The 22271-nt window shown below is 37.2% G+C and overlaps 1 protein-coding gene across 5 annotated transcripts; it reads left to right on the top strand.

Annotated features, from left to right (window-relative positions):
* Positions 1–238: 238 nt before the first annotated feature.
* LOC131063609 (uncharacterized) lies at positions 239–11425 on the top strand. 5 transcript variants are annotated; one of them, XM_057997489.2, is made up of 3 exons: positions 239–561; positions 8318–8416; positions 10853–11425. In XM_057997489.2, the coding sequence occupies exon 3, from the start codon at positions 10853–10855 to the stop codon at positions 11084–11086; it is 234 nt and encodes a 77-aa protein (XP_057853472.1). In that variant the 5' UTR covers positions 239–561; positions 8318–8416; the 3' UTR covers positions 11087–11425. The 5 variants fall into 5 exon arrangements, with proteins under 5 accessions (XP_057853472.1, XP_057853474.1, XP_057853471.1 ...); XM_057997488.2 differs by having other exon boundaries at positions 240–561; positions 10850–11425; XM_057997491.2 differs by lacking the exon at positions 8318–8416 and having other exon boundaries at positions 10816–11425.
* Positions 11426–22271: the final 10846 nt, after the last annotated feature.

Raw genomic sequence — 22271 nt, 5'->3', positions numbered from 1 at the left:
TAAAGCATATAAAAATCAGCTACATTGTAGCTACAACAAACACATAAAGACTAGAGAATTAAAGTTGTCAATCTTACATTAAAAAAAAATCAAAAGAATACTTGTAAGAAAAAAATTGAACCAAATTAGATGGGTCCATATATCATCATCACTAAATATGGATCATGAGTATGCAACACCTAAGGTAAGAGTTAGAGTAACTTATAAACGTTGTGCATCTCAAGTTTTTCCATGCACCAAAAAAATAAATAAAAAGATAAATTAAAGCGTAAAAATGCCCTTTGATGAAAAGCTTCTTGTGGGTGTTACCTGTAAGCACCTGCGTGACATTATCCATGAGCATCTTTGCACTTGAGGGAAAATTTAAGTACATTCTACCTTATTAACTGAGCATTCTCACTTTTCCTTATTCACGAATTTCAGACGACGAATCCTAAATGCAGCGGCACCATTCAATGCCCTATTTCGACTATGAAGGAGGTGAATAGGAAAGGAGCGGTGGGCATGGATTGTTTAAGCCACGGAAACTAGGCAGCCAATACAGATCACAAGGACACACGGGTAACGTCCTTAGCTAAGTTTTTTATGAGAGTTTAACTGCATATTTTAAGTACAGATAAGATTTTATTGCAAGTTGGTTGACAAAATTTGATGCTTACTCTCTTGCTCCTATGAGTAGGCAATATATTTGCAGAGCTAAGAGATCTCAAATACATGTGCATTGTAGAGGGCTGATGTTCGAATCCTTTGATCTTAATGTGTAGCATAACAAACATTTTCCACTAATATGTTACACTTTAATCGTAGGTCACAGTGCTCTCTTGATAAACTGGTAGTTAACGTGCCTAATGCATTTGCCATCAGGTCAACAATAAGAACAGGCCAATAAATTGGAAAAGGAAAAAACATTTCTTGAGGGGCATGTTGGAGAGATCTTTCCTAGCTTGACTGGTCTATTTAGACAAAAAAAAATTCGCAAATTACTAGCTTGATTGGTCTATTTACTTACTCAGGCAGTTGTTGTTTAGCGTATCATCTTTGAAACTGCCGATCTTGATGTAATAGATTATTATTTTACTTTGTGTGGGAGAGTCAAATACAAAAACAGAATTTTTGGGAATATAATTGAGTAACACAGTTTAGCTACTCTAAGAGCGAGTCACATATAATCACTGTAAGTCTCTTCAGTTTTTTGGTTATTGTATTTTAATTGCAACCTTTTTTTAAAGTGATTTTCACGAAGTCCGACCTTGAGAGCATTCACAGACTTTCTTTGGTATTGGATTGAAGATCTAGGAATATTCATTATACCAGCACCAGAACATTCAAGCATCCTCATTCTGCCTTTTAAGTTGTGAAAAATCTTTGCATCGGGTCTGTTATCTCCTTGTTTTGTTGATTTTTATCCCACTTAAAGTTGATAAAATGTTTTTCACACAGTTGAAATTTTCAAAATTCTTCTGAACAGAGTTTTGAACAGTTCTAGAAACCTGATAAATTAGTGATTATGAATTTTCTTTTAATGGTTGGTAGAAATCAAGCAATGCCAATAGGGAACTCATATCAACATTGTATATCTAATTTCTTTATAGAATCTGCATGTATGTGCTTCCCATGGTGCTTCTTTTAAAGATTTTTGTTTCCTAGTTTCTCAATTGATGTTTCTGAAACTTGCATATGAAATTTATTCTGAAATTTCTATGTAATGCTGTATATCTGGATCAATGAGATATACATGAATGGGCTTACTCTTTACATTTGTAGAAATAAGATGTGCAGAAAACTCCATAAAAAGACTAATTACTAATATGTACATGTGGGGCATAAGTTTTATGCACAAGAAGAATCACTGATTTATTTCTCGTTGGTGTTTGTTCACCTGTTTGGCAAAGATTCTAGCAGCATTTATTAGCTTCTATAAGCAGTCCCGGGATAGATAATTCTCATCTGTGTTTTTCTCAGAGTGTGATTTGGGTGTTAATGTAGTGAAGATTGATCTCCTAAGCTCTAGAAATGAGACTCCATTCAATATATATGGTTTATTTCTGTATGAGACTCCATTCAATATTTATGGTTTATTTCTGTATTCAAATGAATGATGAAGGAAAAAAAAGATAGCAAAGGAGGCTTTTGCTGTAATATAATACTTAAAAGCATGTACATGTACAAAAAATTGTCTTTCGTCCATTCTTATTTATGTAATGAGAGTGTTGCCAAGTTTTTTGTATTTGCTAAAAATTACCATTTGTTTTCCTTTAATCTTGGGTGTTGGTGGGACATCTTGCAATTGGATTTCTTTTTATGATCTCATATAGGTTTTTCCTTTGATGTTAATTGTGGGAACATTTTTATTCTTACTGCCTTAAGTCTGTATTTTACTTGGGATTCTTTATAAATTTTATTGCTATTTTTTTTACAGAGCATGCATTGTTCCTAATCAACTTGGAGCCTTGACCTCCAAAACATTTTTTTTTTAAATTTCCACTAAAAGGTACTCACGTAAAACTAGAACCCCAAAGGGCCCAAACAACCCCAAAGATTCAAACCATTATGAATCTCTGGACATTAGAACAGCTTTGGATGTTTAAATAATTAAAATCCATTTAGCGTTTTATTGGCATCCTTACAAATTCAATCCTACTGGCAAATGCTAATTACTAGGGTACTGTTACCAACTCTATAAATCCTGAAAGGTTCTAATTAAATCTCATGTATCCTTAAAAGAAACCAGTTGCCTCAATTTTGATCAGTTTTCTAAATCTCTTTTGACTTGATAGCAATTGTCAGTTCATTCGTCTTCCTAACACTGAGTAATAAATCATGTTTGCAAAAGGCAAAATCTTCTCAGTTTAACACAAATATGACTGGTGCAGAGACATTGGCCTATGAAAACTAAATTAATTCTGTAAACCAACTAAAATTGTTCCATCAATCCAAGAAGTGATCACCTTCAAGACTTAGATTAAAAAATTGACAACGGCAATATGATATGCTTTCCTTACTGTCATGTGATCTGGAAATATTTAATACCGAAGCTTTCTCTATCATAAATTGATGTTCATCACTATTTTCATTTTTTTTTGTGAAGACTAATTCCTGAGCTCCAACTTCTTTGACATCTGAATTTCTATCATTTGGCAGTGTGCTCTTGCTCTGGACAATGGAAATTGTGTGAGCCTACTTTATCACTTAATTGAGTGAAGGTTTTCTTATAAAATCACATGAATAATTTACCAGTTGGAATCCTCAAATATTGTGCCTGTGTTTTTGGTTGTGATCCTTTGGATTGTTCTTTCCATGTGTGCCTCTTATACAGTGGAAGGTGTCATCGCAAACTTACATATCTAAAAGACTAAAACCATTAAGAATCAAATATGTTAACGTGAATCTCTTATCTAGACCCTGGGAATTGTTCCATATTTTTCTACCAATATTAATAAAATAAAACCTTAAGTAGTTTAATCAATTAAATTATTTGATTGCAATTTACCACTCTCTTAAGAGGTGCATTATTGGGGAGGCTTGCCTTTTCTTTCGAAGATACTATAATTGGGACTACTTTGTCAGGTGCTTTCAGCTGTACCCATCTACTTTAACATCTCCCAAATACTAATAACCTGTGTCAATACGAAGACCAGTGATCCATGGGCAGAAATCTTGCTCCTATCTTGTAACTTACTTGTTACTCCTTGTCTTTGATTATATTGATCAACTAAACAGGATCAGGTGTTTTCATCAGATTAATGTCTGCTAGGAGTTGAATTTTGATAATTTGAGATGCTAAGCCAAGTACAAGAGTGTGTCACCCTTTAACTTAATCTTGTGTTCCAGGACTTTGGTGCATCCAATTCATATTGAAAATGGAAACTGGGATTTTTTTTGTTTCTTTCCAAGGCATTGGCACTTATTGCTATTTATTATCTATCATCGATATTACTAGGAAAAGGCACATTAAGCTATTTAGAAGAAAATGTCAGCTTTGGCAATCACATAAAAAAAAGTTTAATTCTCATAGGATTTTGAAGGAGTTTTTCTTGTCTCTGAATCCTCCCATTTCTTCCTTCAAAATACAGTATCCTTTGCCCTTGCTGAATGTTTTGACTTGAGTGATTGCCTTGTCAATGCTGGGCCCCAAGAAATATGACATTACGCTGCCTGATTCCTTGTGGAAATGAAGCTGCAATCTTAAAGGTTGAAACCTCATTTGTGTGAATTGGTTCTGCACCCAAGCATTTTAAACCCAAAAACCACATAACATGCCATGATTGCTTAGTTATCTCCAGGCTCTTCTGGCACATTTGCTACTGGTTCAACCTTTCAATTTCTCCTACAAGTGCACTTTTGGGAAGGTAAAATCATAAGTTAAAAACACCAAGCATGAAAGAAAGTTCCTTGAGGGTTAGGTACTGTTTTCAATGGCAATGTCACTAGTTTCTTGCGCCTAAGCTCTTAAATAGATAACATATTCACAAGGCACACTTTAGAGGTGGCATTGCTACATAAAAGTTATGCTCGGTGTAATAAAAGTTTGGTAAAACATTAAGTGAATTCCACCATGAATTTTTAGTCATACCTGAAAGAAAAAAATACAATAAAAGTATTCAAGGAGTGAAGCTGAATGCATGTATATACTATATATGCTGGCTGTTCATCATTTTAAAGTCAAAATGACACTTCCTTTATGATTCACAGAGAGCAAGGCTTTTTCTTTATGCTTAAAGGTTTGTGAAGTAATTTCCAGCACCATAGTTCAAGGTTTTTAAGGCTAGCAGCAGTATGTGAAGAGTTTCAGCAGCAGCATTCTTCAATCCATCGTATTCTTCTTGGTTTTTTTCTGCTGTAGCACGCTTCCATATGAAAGTTCCTTCTTTTTTCAAGGTCTCTTTCACTTTCCAGCAGGCTGAATATTCAATTTTTTCTTACCCAAACCCTAGGATAAGTAATGAAGAGTAATTCATCTCTCAGTCTGAGTTATTTTTAGCAGAAGGGAGATCTTTTGGATTCAAGGCATCAAGTACTTCCAAATTAGGGCTTCAAATCCAAAGGATTGGACGTTGTCATGCTGGGATGTGACTGGTTTCTTCGTGGTTAGGGATTTGGAATTTTTCAAATACTCTGGAAGGTTCAAGATATTTTAGAGGATTTGCCAGATTGCTTCAAACTCTTAAATGGTCACTTATGTGCAGTAAGTTATATTTAGCAGTAGTCGCATCCCTTAGTGGCTATTCATAGCATTCTATTTATGGGCAACGGAAAAGAGCCTAATTTAGGCCTTTATTTTTTTATTAATTGTTTTAGGATTAGTTTGCTTTAAAGTTGTTTTCTTTCTGCTTTTTGTAGGTTCGGATAGGTTCGCTTTGAAGCAATACATTTGCGGGTATTTTATTGTCAACTTATAAATAATTGCTTTGAGGACACGAGTTGTGAATATTAGTTGACGCTGGGCTTTTGATGTGAAAGCTGTTATTCAATTATTGTAAAACTTCTATTTGTAATTTCATAAAGTAAATGAAAATAAGATTGAATTTAGTCAAGCTTTGTATTGATGAAACATATCTGTCTAAATGATAGTTTGTATGTTGTTTGGTTGTTTACTCCTAAATTTGTGTGTTGTTCAATATGTTTTTCCTCTCAAATATCTTGTTGTAATGGAATATTGGTCTCTTTTTAGCCAATAGGAAGTTGTGTTTGTTCATTTGCACATAGTTTGCTTTCCTTAATATCTGAAGATTTCATTTGCAAGGCATGATTATTAAAAGTTCGGTGCATGCATCTGAGACAAAAACATAATCAAATAGTAATTTCCATTCAGTGAAAAGCCCCCTTTGAATCTTGTATAGTATGCATACTTGTAGATTTTGCTTATAGTTTTAGTCTTAGGGTTAGTTAGGTCTTATGGGCATCCCCTTCTAATTTGCCCCCTTTGAAATCTTGTATAGTGTGCGTACTTGTAGATTTTGTTTATAGTTTTAGTCTCAGGGTTAGTTGGGTCTTAGGGTCATCCTCTTCTAATTTGAAGAGTGGTTCTACAATACATATTGCTTTGTTCTTGGTTGTCGCACAAAGGATAAAACTAAAACATAATTAGAAGTGTTGGGATTGAATAATTTATGTAGTTTGTGCACAGCTAGAGGTCGTTGCCGTCTTAAACTTAAGCATATGACATTCTTTGGTGGAATGTTCAGTGCACTTGTGATAACCACAATATTTTTTCCATTATCAAATGAAGAAGCTGAACTTTTAGTAGAGCCCGTCTTTGAATAATTTATATTCTTTGATTAGGAAATGGCTGAGATGGAGGAGGATCTAGCAGGGTTAGAAGATGCATTCCTTTTCTGGGATTCAAAAGAATGGTTGGGTTTTATAGGTTCCTTTTGTTGCGTGGTCTCCACCTTCAATGCAACCTGAAAAGCATGCTTTATGGAAGTAATAGCAAGGAGCTAGATCCTTTTGGAGATGGGTGTAATGTCCCCTACTTGATTAACACAATTATTCTATTTCAAGATACTAAAATTGATTGAGAGGCTAATCATGAAGCCAGTCATTGATATTCTTCAATTTATTAGTTATTAACAAATGCTTATTTATTTTCCTCATTAGATGATTAATTTCATTATGCATAGTTCTTAATATAGATATCAAACCCTGCTACTACTTCAGGTTTAAGGGAGAAGGGTCTATGTATGTTACCAAAGCGCTTAGAGACCAAATACAATAGGTTCCCTCAAAGTTTACAGATCCAAGCCCTTACCTATCTTGGGTCTATACCCTCAAGGCTTATGGGTCGTTGATCCCCACCCTACCTTGGGACTTAACCTATTGCTTGGATTTAGACTGCCCCTCTTTGGAACATCTCATCCCCATCTTCTTAAATACTGACAGTAATAGATGATTTAGACTATAAGTATACTAACTTCTCATTTATTATGAATATATATAAAATTAAGTACGACTGTCATACATATTGCAGTCTAAATTAATATTACTATTAAATTTTGCATAAGAACATTATCAGGCTTCATATATTAAGCATACATATTAAGTACTTCCCCATGCATACCACCAAGAACAAGGATGTTACTGCCTGCAAATTAATAACAGTTCTGATGTCATTTGATCCATGGTGATGTCACTAGATGCTTTTGATTCCTTCCCTTTATATCTCTCAATGTGAGGGAGAGGTCACACCTCTTCATCATGTATGTCCTTTGGCAAGAGACACACCCTTTCACCATTAGCACCCTTTGAAAGAGTGCAACTCTTCTTTCTTTCTGCCTTTTGAAAGGGACACAACCTTTTCAAAATCAGATCTGCACTTCTTATTTAAATCAGATGTGCACTTCTCATTTTCCAAATTGTCCCCCTCTCAAATGAGGTTCTCTTCTCCCTTTTATATCTCATATTTGAGGGAGTCACAACTTTTCATTTTATGTCTTTTGACTATTCATTAACTTAATTAAATCTTAATTATATTTTTTATATTTTAATTTAACTTTTTTAATATTTTAATATTTTAATTTTATTATTTATTATTAAATTCTATTTCAAAGTGGGGACATCACAATGGGGAAAACAGCGGCTTGGTCTCCACATAAGTGTAGTCTATGCACATTGACAATTTGTCACTCTAGTCATTTACTAATTCAACCTTTTAATTACATGGGTATGAAATTTCTGACTTCATGAGGAATGACATTTTTTATCATAATACCTTGGTGTACATATGATGTTTTATAATTACAATACTTTTGTATAATACCTTGGTGTACATATGATGTTTTATAATTACGATACTTTTGTATATAATATTTTAGCCAGTAGTTTTTTGTCAAAATGGGCAATTATGGTGTTGTATTAGCCAAATTCTGAGCTTAAAAGTTCCATCAATCATCATAACATATTAAAAAACTTGGACAAAGAAAAACATCTATATATTTGTTGTAATTTCAGAAAGAAAGTTGCAAGCATCATCCATATGTAAATCAGAGTTATTATTTATAATAATCCTTTGGAGGCTGTCTCATTTATTATGTAGTGTCTCATCAATTGTTCTACATCTTTATCTCTTAGAAGTTAAAACCGACAGTTACCAAAGAAGTATTTATTGTCAAAGCTTTCCAATTTGCCTATATAAATTGTCATTTTACGAGTAAGATCTTGATTTGAAGGAGTTTTTTTCAGAGGTGGCATTTCACTAATTTGTGATATGTAAATTTTTGCAGATTTCCATAAAGAAAATAATTATAATACTACTTGTTCTTGATACACTTATCTTTGTCGCCTTCCCAAGGCAACTAAGTTATACATTTTAATACAGGTGTATTTAGTGATATTTTGACACTCAGAAGCTTGCTTGCTGATTTTTCAATCATAGTTTAGCATATCAGTGGATACATTTCCTATCAACTGAGTGAAGGTATGCTCAATTTCATGTTTCTTATGCATTTTTTGTTTGTTTTGTTTTTGTATGTAAGGCAAATCCAAAGCAATATTAATGCATAGATCAATATATAATTACTGTAGTTCTGAGACTCAGACTTGGAGTGGACTTGGTGAGGGTGGCTTGACTGAAGACTGGGGACTTGGCAAAAAAACTCTGCGCAGACTCGTCAAGTGAAAAAACCAAGAAATTTAGAGATTTTTAAGGATTTAAAACTTGTTTCATGCACCCTTTAATTAAATAAACCTTAAAGACACAATAACATCATCAAATAGAACCTAATTGATCACATACACAAGTATACATTGATCACACAAGTATAAACGCAAATTGTAGTTGAAGGAATTAGCACACTTAGATATATAAATATTGTCAAATGTATACAAAACTCAGTCTGAGGATGAAACCCCTCAAGGCCTGAATTTAGAGAACGGAAACCCCCTAATTTCCATTGCTGAGTTAGTGGACAAAAATCCCAATGGATTCTATGAGTATCTTGGCAATAAAGTTGCATCATTCACTTGCATTTCACAATGAAATGCCTTCTAAAACATCACCCCTCTGGGACACCTTGTAATGACATTAATAGTGGTTTTTTTTTGCAATCCTTCCATCCATTAGGAAGGATGGACATGTCTGTTTTGGGCCATGCATCCTTTATTTCTTTTGATAATGCCTCCACATAAACTTTTTACTTGGACAGTAAGCTGGTGTGCATCTTTTCATACCCACAGCTAGTGTAATTAGTAGGTGGATTAATAATTGTTGTCACCATTTCTCATGAATATGGTGATCTAACAAGGCTGTAAGGAAGCCCATTTCCATCTACAACCTTTCTTGGTTAATTCTTGAAGGTTTCTCTCAATGGCCTTTTTTTATGGAGAAGAAGAGGGTATCATTTTCTTGGAAAGATGGTGGTAGAATGAAAGGATGTTGGCCAGTTGGTATTATTAAGCTACCAGGAGGGTTGAACGATTCTTTTTGGATAGAGAATGTGACTTTTCATTTGCTCTATTACTTACAATATTGGCATCCCCTTGTTTTTTTTATATATACCATAATTTGTTTCTTTGGCAACACTTTTTATTTGGCACATTTCTTTTTGGATAGAGGATGGATCTTTCTTTTGCTCTGTCACTTACAATGTTGGCAATCCTCTTGCTTGTTGATATTGTTCCTTAGCCAACCCTTTTTTATTTGGCCCTAGACAAACTCTTATACCTAAGCCCATCATAGTTCATAGGTGAGCTTTTGCTCAACTATACGAGCTTGTATACTCATTCCCACATTGGCTACGATGCCAATGAAAATGCTCATCTCCAAGAAATTTTTCAATCATGCATGTATGTTGCCAAAAAGCTGGTGTTTTGTCAATTTTGAGTAGTCTCTCTAGTATCTTGCCACTTTAGTATCGGCAGTTAGTTGTCTGGTTTGGTCCAGTTCAGGATAGCTTGGTGTTTGCTGGGCTGAACCAAGGAGCAACCTAGGCTGTCCCGACCTACAACTGGAGGTTGAACTGATTTTGACCAACATGGCAGGGATGTATTTAGCAGAACCTGGTAAGAGCTAGTGATATATCATAGCTAATCAAGTGAATTGAAAAAATGCATGTATTGAAGATCAGGCCCTTGAAATGATAACTAAATAACGATAATCAAATAAACATGCCTAATACAAACATTGAATTTGTTGATATAGTTTATACGTAAGCATTGTGTATTTAACCTTTGAACACATTGATTTATCATGTCAGTGGCTTTTTGAGTTCTCATAAATAGACAAAATAAAAAAAAATACAGTTAAGACTTTAAACTTCAAGGATATAATTATAATCTATCTTTTCCATAGTTTTCTGACTTCTTCCCTCGCTGCCCTTAGGTTTGACTTTCTGAACTTTTGCTTGTCTTTTATTTTGCTCATGTTTGGTGAAACTTTTTCTAGATGTCCATGTCCTTAATATCTCTATTTCAGGGCTTTCGGCCATGTTTACTCATAAAAAAGTAAAGAGGTTTTCTTAGGATCTCTCTTTTTTGAGGTGATTTTGCTGTCATGTTAACATTAGCTGTAGGGGCAGGGTACATGTGTCTAGGGGATGTAGGGCTATGCCTGTTCATTTTATGTTTTTATGAAAAACAAAAATCACCATCTTTAAAAAATATGCCTTGCCATTTAGAATATTTTTTATTTAGGGCATCAACATTTTCATGTGCAGTCATGCTACTTAAATGTAAAAAATGTGGCTTATGATTTAGTTGATGAAGATATGCACTGAAATGTATTTAAGAGAGAATTAATATGCCTGTTATGATATTCTGTTGCTTTCTTTTCATACATGATGCGGCTGAAAAGTATTGTTCATTGGTTTTCTTTTCTAGTTCGCTTAACTTCGTGGCTTGGATTTTGATGTAGAAGATGGGTCTTTGGACATTACTTGAAGGATGTTTACTGATAGCAAATGCTCTAGCCATACTAAATGAAAATCGATTTTTGGCTCCTCGAGGGTGGAGCTTTTCTGAATTTTCAGGAGACCAAGGAAGATCCTTAAAAGCACGAGCCATTGGGCTAATTTATGCTACACAATACTTGAGGATGCCTTTGATAGCTTTAAATGCCATCACAATAGTGATCATGGTTGTTTCAGGCTAGCTATGATGTCAATTCTACACCCACAAGATTATTTGTTTTGTATTTCAGTATAGATAACTTTAATTTGTTTAGTGCAATGTGATCATAGGCAAATTTTGAATAGCCCTTTGGCTATAAGGGCTCTGATTTCTGGATCCATGATGCTTTGATTGGATTTAGATGTTTTGCTTTCAAAACATATTTGGCAAATTGCCAGTCATCTACCTGGTTTTTGGTTGATGGTGTTCAAATTGTATATGTATGTAGTTCAATAACTCTCATTGTTTGCTGTGCTTTTTTTGGCACTTTAATTAAGGGCAATCCTGCCAAACTTGTGGATGTGATTCCCTTTGATTTCAAGTTTTCATGCCTCTTTCTCTTGTCAAGATATATTGGAACACAGAGTTCATAAATACCTGAAATATAATTTTTTTTAAAAGATGAGATTGAAAAAGTTTTTTTATTAGATCTTTTTGAACATGTATGTCATTCAACAATATTTAGCAATAAGTAATAGAGAATTCTAAATTGTGCATGCTTAATGTTTGCATCAAAACAATTGTTTTTTGATGTTGCACATATCAGACAAACCAATGTCTTACCAATTCCATTTTTGTGCACCAACATTATGCTAGATGTTAGTTATATTGCATGTGTTTCTTTTTTTGTTTTTTGAAAAGGGGGTAAAAATTTATTCAGAAGAGCCAAGAATACAAAGCAAAGGGCCACAAGCCCACACAAAGAGACAAGAAAAAGAGATGAACAGGTCTCTGAGGAACTTCCTTGAAGAAATAACTACACCTTCTTGTCCTCCATAATTAACTTATCCAAAATACTAGAATATTCTAGGGACAAGAGCCCCCAATCCTCAACATCCCACCCACCAAGGTTTTTTGATGCCCATTTGGCCAAATAATCTGCTACTTTAGTCCATTCTTGAGGAATATGACTAAAAGAGATATATTCCAGAGCTGAGCATAAATTTAGAATCTGCCTATCCACTAAGGCTAACTGCCAATTAATATCCTCCAAACGTTGAGCATCCAACATATCAATCACAATTTGCAAGTCAGACTCACAAGCAATCCTTCTCCAGCTAAGGGTATATCCTCTTTCAATAGGACGAAGAATAGCAAGGGCTTCCATAAGGTAATCAGAATGAATCCCTTTAAAAGTGGAGAAAAAGAACACAACACTATCATCCTTGCTCCTGCCAACTCCTTCAATCCCTGCAAAGCTTGGATTCCCCTTGGAGGACCCATCCGTGTTTATTTTCAAAACCCCCTTCGGAGGAGGGAACCGTCTATCTCTTCATTGGACTTTCTGTTTAGTTTTCCTCAATCTCATGCCAACATAAGAGTTCAAACCATTGTTAACTAGATTCAGCTTCTTTACCACATCCATATTCGTAGAATTCACCACTACTGAGAGATCGCACTTAGCTGCAATAGTTTCCTTGAACTTGCCAACGACCTTGCACCAGAAAAGACCACTCTCCAATTTTGTCTCTTGAAAGATTCTTCAATTTCTTTCTAACCAAAGATTCCAAATGATAAAAGAGGGGCCAATAATCCAAGCAATTTGGAGGAAAGGAGCCTGAGCAGGAAGTCTACCCAAGCTTTCCTAGAACTCAACCAAAGAAGTAGTATGAACACAAGCGTGATTCCATAGCTCCCACCAAAGATGCCAAATCTCCCTTGAGTAGGGACACTGAAAGAATAGATGAGAGACACTTTGTTCATTGCTTTTACAAAGGATACAAATTGAAGGGCCCTAGAACTCAACCAAAGAAGTGGTATGAACACAAGTGTGATTCTATAGCTCCCACCAAAGATGCCAAATCTCCCTTGAGTAGGGACACTAAAAGAATAGATGAGAGGCACTTTGTTCATTGCTTTTACAAAGGATACAAATTGAAGGGCCCTAAAACCCATGTTTTCTCAGATTGAAGGGCCCTAAAACCCATGTTTTCTCAGATTATCCTAGGTTAAACACTTATTTTGGGCTACCAACCAGAGAAAAAAATTGCACTTAGGCCATGAGAATCTATTCCAAACCCGTTTCCACCAAGAGACACCGACTTTGCCATATAATTTTCTAGATCCAACTCCAGATAACCTAAAGCATCTAAAAAGTTTGCCTTTCGGATCAAGATTTCAGGCTAGAGCATCTCTCTCCATTAGGGAACTACACAGTCTCCCAGCTAGGATCCCAACAAGCTCTTGACGATCCTCTTCAGATCCACCCATTGGCCATTCTTGGGGGTCTTTCCAACAGCAAAGCTCTATCCAATCTTGAGACATCACCTTCTTAAAATCTTGAACCTTAGACCATCTAGCCACAACAAAGAGGTTTACATATGGAAAATGATTTTGGCCCACCTCTGGTTCTGACATGTACACCACCTCTAGTATCCAGCCGAACGAAGCCCTAAACCTCCTTCCTGCTTAGGTCTACAAATTGAGTCCCATTTGACCAAACACCACTTAGCCGAGAGTAAATTATTAGACCAAAGAAATTGACGAGACAGAGCATCAAATTCCTTAAGAAAACTAGATGAGGCAACCTGCACAAAGAATCTATAAAGAGGGAGTGCTTGCACCACTGACTCCAAACGAGTCACCGTGCCAATATATGAGAGCCAACAGAAGGTCCAATGGCTAACCTTCTTGCAAAACTTTTCCAAGATTTCCTAGCACAAATTCCTGCATTGAGATCCCAAACCAAGAGGAATCCCCAAATAGACCAAAGGGAGGGTACCAATCTGAAATCTTAGAATATGAGCAATCTTGCTTTGGATAAGCCAAGGCGTATTAAAGAAGGAAAACTTAGCTTCATTAATCTTTGCCTCGAAGCAGCCAATAAGTGTCTAGAGTTCTCTTGAAATTAACTGCTTCATTAATTCTTGTCAATCCTATCAAAACTGTATCATCAACAAACTGGAGGTGTGAGGAAGGAGGCAAATTATTACTCTAACTCTAGCCCTGAATCAATCCTTGTTGGACCTGAGACTTAATGAACCTACCAAGCCCTTTTGCCAAAATGATGAAGAGGTATAGAGACAAAGGGTCTCCTTGCCGAAGACCTCTAGAAGCACTAAATAACTCAAAAGGTTCACCATTAATAAGTACCGAGAAAGAGGTAGAGGAAACAACTCATGATCCAGTGAACCCATTCACTGGCAAATCCAAAGGCTAACAAGACCTTTTGCGAAAAAGCCCATTTAACTCTATTGTAGGCTTTTGCCATATCTAACTTCATAAACAAAGCATTTTCCTTAGACATTGCCATAGAATGAATGACCTCCCCAACACTCACAATCCCATCCATAATTTTTTTGCCTTCAACAAATCCCCCCCGTTCCTCTGAATTCAAATTTTTGAGGCACACCTTGAGACGCTTAGCAATGAGTTTGGTAATGACTTTATAAACCACACTGCAAAGAGCAATGGGCTTAAATTGATCTAATGTATTTGCACCTTCTTTTTTAGGAATAAGGGCTAGGAAGGTAGCATTCATAGCCCTCAACATCTGCTTATTTATGTGCGATTCCTAAACCACCTCAAGAAGATCCAACTTGATTATCTCCCAGAATTCTTGAATGAACTCAATAGGAAAACCGTCAAGGCTCGAGGCTTTACCACTCTTCATATGAAACACTACATCTTCCAATTCTTGAAGAGCAATACGTCAGATGAGGGTCTCGTTAATCTCTTGAGAAACTAACAGAGGGATGCAATCCAAAATCACAACTTCCTCTGCGTTCGCAGGGGGAGAGTCCTCCATAAACAGAGCAACAAAATACTTAGAAGCCTCCCGAGATATGTTTGCTTTGGAAGATAAGTGGGTGCCCTCTAAAGACACGAGATGAAATAAGATTACCGTTCCTATGAGCCTTCACTGAGTTATGAAAGAAGGTAGTGTTTCCTATCTCCTTCCTTAGCTAATCAATACGAGACTTCTGTTTCCAAAAAATCTCTTCACGAAGTTTCCATTCTTCTAAATCTTTAACTATTGAGGATTCCTTTCTACTCATCATAACTTGATCCTAGATCAAGCGAGTGATGCAATCAAAGTGAGCTTGAGCCGCCATTTTGTTAGAATGAAGGTTGCCAAATCCCTGCTTAATCCATCTCTTAAGCTTATATTTCACATATTGCAATCTTTTGACAAAAGAATACATGGCTCTATTAGGGGTCGTTTTTCCTTGATCCCACTGAACAACCATTAAGTCTTGGAGAGAAAGATCTCTTAGCCACATCAATTGAAACTTAAAGGAAGGATTCTTAGGAGAAATGTAAGTATCCACAAAGAGCTTGATTGGACAGTGATCACAGCCTCTCCAATCCAAGATCTTTGAGCTAGTAGTCCATCTGTCACTAATCCATAAGCAAGAGACAAGGAATCTATCAAGCCTTTCCAAGATCGCATCTTTCCTACATCTTCTATTATTCCAGGTGAACACACAATTGTTTGGCTTCACATTAATAACATTCAAAAGCTCAATATTCATACTGAGAAGGTGAGTAGAAGGATCAAGTCTAGCCACGCCTCCTTTTTTTTCCCTCAAGCTACATGTTGCATTAAAGTCCCCAACCAAAATTCAAGGTAGATAGGGCAGCAAGGACCAAACATATCTAATGCGCTTCCAAAGATGAGACTTACCTAGGAGGTTAGTAGGAGCATAAATATTAGTAAAGAGACAAACTTCACCAAACTCCAAACTGGAAGCTACCAGAGATATAGATGAAAGACTAGAAATCCACCAGAAAAGGATAATTTCCACCCAAACTACCAGAAGCTCACGAGGCCAAATACCAAGAGCTCTTTCAAGCATACCATCTACAGTCAACTTTGTTTCCTGAATGAAGACCATTATAGGATAATGAGTGACAAGCAAATCTTGAACAACCTTTTGTCTAGGGATGTTGTTCATACCCCTCACATTCCAAGATAGCACTATAATTTCAGGGATTGGGAGAAATGAGAGTCAATGGGTTTCATTGACTTGGATTCTACCAATGTATCCTCAATTAACTTCACTTTCTCTTGATCTGTCTTACTACCAATCTTCAAGGATTTCTCTGTGGGCCCTTTTTTAGAGATTTTTGCTGCAAGCCTAAGGCCCAAGAGGCCTTACTGTTCTTCCCAATGTCCACCGTCCCTTTTACTAGAGAGAATCCCTGGGCCTCCAAAGTATCCCCATCCTTAAGAACTAGATTCACACTAGCTTCAAGGGTTGCCAGAATATGGGGATACAAATCTGTATCCATTAACCCATCCTATTGATCCTTTGCTGACAAACTTTGACTATCAATCCTCCCTTCCTCTCTAACTGCCCCTCCCACAGATCTCACATTGGAGGATAGCTCCATAGGAATTTCCTCTTCTTGAGTGAGATCATCAAGAACCTCAAACCTATTAAAGTTCACTTCACTTTGGCTATCTTTCAAAGTTCTTTTTGTTCTCTTCCCTTGTTTCAAATTTTAACAGGAACAAATCCCTCCATATCAACATTCCCATCAAACACGGGATCCTTTCCTTTATCCACCTTAGGGTCATAACTGGAAGGAGCATTAGATGCACCCAATGTCGGATTAGAGTGGGGGCATTTCCTTTGTAAATACCCATACTCATGAGAAATTCGACATCTGAAGGGGACCATTTCATAATCCAATGGTTGGATCCAAGAAGAGGATCCGAGACATAATTCTATAGAATCTGACAAAGGTTTATTCAAATCAATTTCAACACAGATGCGTGCAAAGGAGATTACCTTTCTCTTTTGGGTTTGAGTAGCCGATCCAACTGTTCTACCAAGCAAAAGCGCAATCAAATGGAGGATATCATTCTTCCAAAATTCTAGCGGATGCCTTGGGAGATATACCCAAACCACCAACCTTGATGGGAGTTCCTCAGTAGAGTTGAAACCCACGTGCCAGGTTTTGATGTAAAGCCCCACTTGATTTAAGAAATATGGGACTCCTTCAAAGGCTTTATTTTTGTCCGCTATGCAAGAGAACACGACCAAAAAATAATTATTAGTTGGCAATTAAATTTCCATGTCCCCCTCCGGATTCCAAATCCGCTGATTCCAGGACTCCAGAGCCGACAAAGAAAGACGTAACCCCATGAACTTGCATATAAGGGCATGATTGCTCCAGTATGTCACGTCCTCTGAGACTGATTCAAGTTGGGTAACCAAAAACAGGATGATCCTAGCTCCTCTACAAACAACTATTTACTTTCTTTAGTCCGGACAAACCCTTAAAGGGTATAGATTCGTCACCTGAGAACAACTTCCCCTAGTGCTCCTTGGCCTTTGCATGCAAGGAAGGACACAGGTTTGAGGTATCCATAGCCCCAGACACAATCAGATCCGAAGAAACAACTCGCTCCATCTTTCTAGAAAAGAAAGCCCCCAAGTGGGGGTACCCAAACACCTCAGGCTCTTCAAACCCTCAATAAACACTCTAACCCCTGGCAGCTCCCGAGACGACAAAAGGAAAAGAACCAGTAAAATAGGTTGGAAATGACAAACAAAGAAGAAAAAATAAAGATGAAGAGGGCAGCCCCATGCTGGCCCTATACCACACCACCCTCACGCTACAAACCCCACACCACAGGCAGTAACCACCCTACGACTTGATCAACCAAACACCTCGCACCTTATTGCATGCGTGTCTACTTCAGTAGCTTACACTCAAATAATTTAGTGCCCTAAGAGACATGTAATTTTTTCTTTTTCTATTTTTAAGTGTGCTTTTTAAAAAGTTTATGTTTTCATGGTAGGTTTATATTTCTAAATTTATTATTATTTTTAAAATTGCATTAACCATTCTGACTTAGTCTATTTAAAATCATTTGTATACTACAGTGATTTAAAATATATAAAAGTTTAGATTCAAAATTTTAATCACTATTAAAGATTTATGTAATCAAATAATAATTTAGTAATCTAATTAATCAAACATGTGGATAAAGAATATGTAAAATTGAAACATGAAATATATTTAATATCTTTGTTTTAAATTATTATATGAAATTTTATAAATTACAATATTCAATATATATTTTAATAAACAATTCTAAACAAAGTATAACATTGAAAATTAGAAATGGAGTTCAATGAAGGGGTGTATAATGAGAAGCATCAAGAAACTAAATAATTTATTTTGTTTGTGAGGTAGCTTATTTAATTAATAGAAAAGTTAGAAAAAAATATAGAAGCATAAGGAATTATTTGATACAAAGAGTAATAAAAAATGGAATGCTATTTGATTATTTTAATAATTTTTTATTTCAATGAAATTTTGAAACTTAACGTCATAATCATTATTGCTTTGTGTGCACCTGATTTGTTGGAGGCTTGCAAGACAAGCATCAAACATCAAATGCACCCATGAAACATTATATCAAGAAATTTAAATGAAGAAAGCATGTTCATCAAATCAAATTGCTCAAAACCGTCTCATGGTCCTCTATCTCCAAGGATCTTCAAGATTCAAGGTGGCTTTCACTTGGAAGAGCACTTGATCTTTAAGATGACAACCTAAAGAATGAGATTGAAGGATGCGATTTAGGATCAAAATGGATGCAACTAAGATCCTAGTGATTAGATGAAGAACTATTGATATGACATGCTGCAAGTTTTAGGTGTCTACATTTTGCTCCTCTTTGAAGCAACGTGTGACCACATGTTGATTCAAAGAAAAATGATCGATATGTCACCAAAATTATCGATATGGTGTTGTCGTCAAAATTATCGATATGAAGCCCTTGATAGGAAAAATTGATTCGATATGAAGTCGGTGTCAATATGAGATTGATATGAAATTGATGTCGATATGCCCCCTCGAGAGATAAATTGAGAAAAAATACGATTTTTTTGGGCAGTGTCACGATGCACGACGATTTTTAAATTTTTGGACGATTTTTTATTTTTTAAATTTTTCGATTCTTTTTGGAATTTTAAATTTTTTTGATATTTATCTGTTGATAAATTTTATTAAAAAGAATAGTGAAAAATGGTGAAGAGATAATGTGGGCATAACGTGTACATGTCCCACATGTCCACCGAGGCAACATAGTTGCCTGCGTCAACATGGGCTATATAAACCCTCAAGTGGCCCATTTCCACCTCATTTGTGCACTTGTCATTTGGAGATTGGAGCTTAGAGAGGAGAGAAGAAATGGAGCCCCCCTACCACAAACATCGATTTGAGCGAGTTCGACGCTACCAGAGATCAGCAGAGTACAACCCACCAGTAAGTTCAAATTTCTAACCCCCTTTTGTGATTTTTGAGCTAGATTTTCATGCTTTTACGCTAGTTTTTCCAAATTTTTGCGTGTACGCCAAGGCATTTTCCGTTATTTTTTTTTTAATCTTTTAGCGCATTTGTTTAGTTTTGAAGCGCATTTGTCGTACGACATAGCGCATTCATTTTTTTCTGTAGTGCATTTGTTAGTTTATTTAGCACATTCGTTAAGTCGTACAACGCATATGTTTTAGCACATTTGTCGACTGCTCTAGCGCATTTACAACATTTTAAAGTTTTTTGAAATTTTTGACACATGCGAATTTGATTTTTAGGTTCGTTAGGATATTTTGCATCTTTTCGATGTGTTGATATGCCTCGATTGCGTCCGTTGAGATACATGATGTCGAAAAATCGGTCTAGGGTCTGTATGAGTCATTGTTCGATATGAGTCGAGTCGATATGGTTCAAATTCGATGTGGGTCAAAGGTCGATATGAGTCAAATTTGTCGTTATGGGTCAAATTGGTCAATATGAGTCAAATTTGTCGTTATGGGTCAAACTGGTCGATATGAGTCAAATTTGTCGATATGGGTCAAACTGATTGTCGATATGGGTCAAACTAATTGTCTATATGGGTCAAACAGATTGATATGGGTCAACTGATTCGATATGGGACTTGATTTCAATATGATTATTGATTTCGATATGAGACTTGATTGCGATATGTTTCTTAATTTTGATATAAGATTTGATTGCGATATGATTCTTGATTTCGATATGAGAATGGATTTTGATAGATAGGTTAGGTTGAACCCACTTAGTTGTCAAGAGTGTTTGATTTTGAATTCTTTGTGTGATATCGTGATTGTCGTCACTTTGATAGGTGCCCATGTTTGATTGAAAGTTGATGCTTGATAAGTGAAACCGATATGGTACTCATGTGTTGATATAGGTAGACTTAGGTGTTATACAACTTCGGGAGCGATACTCGAAGGCACTCTCCCTACACAGTCGATTGACGGATGAAGATCGAGTGATGCTTGAGGCGTGTGATTTGATACACTTGCTGCTCATGCTTTCCTATTGGAAGAACATAGCACTTCTGATGGCCTTAGCTGAGTGATGACATAGTGAGCATAACACCTTTCACTTGTCGACAAGAAAGATTACAGTCACTCTTGAGGATGTCTATTCGATTCTCCAGATTCCGATCACTGGCGAGCTGGTAGTATATGATGTGGAGGAGATTGGAGGGACTGATGCACTATGGGAGATTTTTGGTGATCTCCTCATTGCTGGATACTCTGTGGGTTGGCAGGAGATGGTGGACAGATATGCCCCACTTCCGTCAATTATAGCTAGGTTGGTTGGTGGTTTCCTTTTGTTAGATAGGAGATCACATGGATTGTTAGTTGGATGGGGCCATGTGCTTAGGCGGATGGTATGAGAGAGGACCCAATATGCATGGGGGATATGTGTTTGGCACACCTATATAATGAGCTACACCAGATAGCATACGACAGGGATCGGGGGTCCAGTCTAGCAGCAGGGTGCACATTGCTTCATATTTGGGCTTAGGAGTATATAGCCATTACGCGCCCCATTGTGCAAAGATCTTGACTAGTGGGCTACCCTTATCTTTACATGTATAGACAGACAACTTCTCAACCTATGCTAGGGAAGCTAGAGCATTGGAGGTGTGTATTAGATGACATGGATGCAGTGGTCTGTCGTCCATATTTGGATTGTGATCCTAGCCGGAGGCCACTACAGAGGTTCCCGTGTTGTTACAGAGTAGATATATGATTGGGTGGACGCCCTATGTGCTAGAGAGATTCTTATTGTCCTGAGTATATCGACAGTTTGGTTGGCCACAATCGATGCCACAGGGGACAACTTCGTACGCGAGAGTGTACAATGAGAGAGTAGAGTGGGGGCCACCTTTAGATTACGCCTTAGCCTGTGCAGAGTTCTACTCTCTTCCTTTTTTTGTGTGGGATATGAGGCCGACAGTGACTGATGTGGGCATGCACCATAATTATGCTCTGTATATGATGAGCCATCGGTTATCGTGATTGACAGGGCCAGGAGAGCCGATATCGCCATTAGAGGAGGTTGACGACGACGACGATGATGATGGTAGTGATGGAGGACGACGAGGGGGCCGACAAGGCTAAGGTGTGGAGAGGGGGAGGAGAGGCTGAGGGGGAGATCGGGGAGTAGGTCAGGGCAAAGGATAGTTGGGTTGGGATGATGGTGGAGATAGGAGAGGAGGATCCAGCGACCAGGGGGTGAGAGGTAGAGGTGGTGGTTGGAGAAAGATGCTAGGTCGTGAAGGGCCTGTACATCCAAAGGCCATGGTAGCAGTTGGGGGCGGTGATGGGGGGGAGATCTTTGATGAGGAGATAGAGTTAGAGGAGTTGGGTGGTGGGAGGGTAGGATTGGGCGGCATGGGATTTTATGAGGACGATGTCCAGCCATTGGTACGACGAAGGAGGTTAGAGATTCCCCCATCAGCCACCAAATAGGCGAGCTCTTCATAGGTACCGACAACACAGGTCCCATAGGCACCACAACCTCCCTCAATTCGGATCACAATGCCCTATCACTAGCAGCAAGAACATATAGCAGGATTACAGTCCTTAGTGCAGAGGCTCTAGACTCAGTTAGTACAGGCACAGGGACAAATCATGCGGTTGCAGGCATAGGTGACACAGTTGACAGCCGAGAGGGATACAAAGATAGAGTGACGAGGTCGTGCAGAGGAGACAGTGCAAATATCGCAACAGGAAGCCGCATAGGGGACACCATTAGGAGTCTCATTGATTAGACAAAGCGAGTTGCATATTATAGGACGTTGTACTTTTAGGTTGTGCCCCCAGATCGACGTGCCCTGAGTTATGCTATTAGTTCTCAGCATGGGGGCTCCCAGTGACGAGGAGCCA

This window comes from Cryptomeria japonica, chromosome 4 (genome assembly GCF_030272615.1).
Source record: "Cryptomeria japonica chromosome 4, Sugi_1.0, whole genome shotgun sequence".
NCBI lineage: Eukaryota > Viridiplantae > Streptophyta > Pinopsida > Cupressales > Cupressaceae > Cryptomeria > Cryptomeria japonica.
This window is presented reverse-complemented; position numbering and strand designations above follow the sequence as displayed.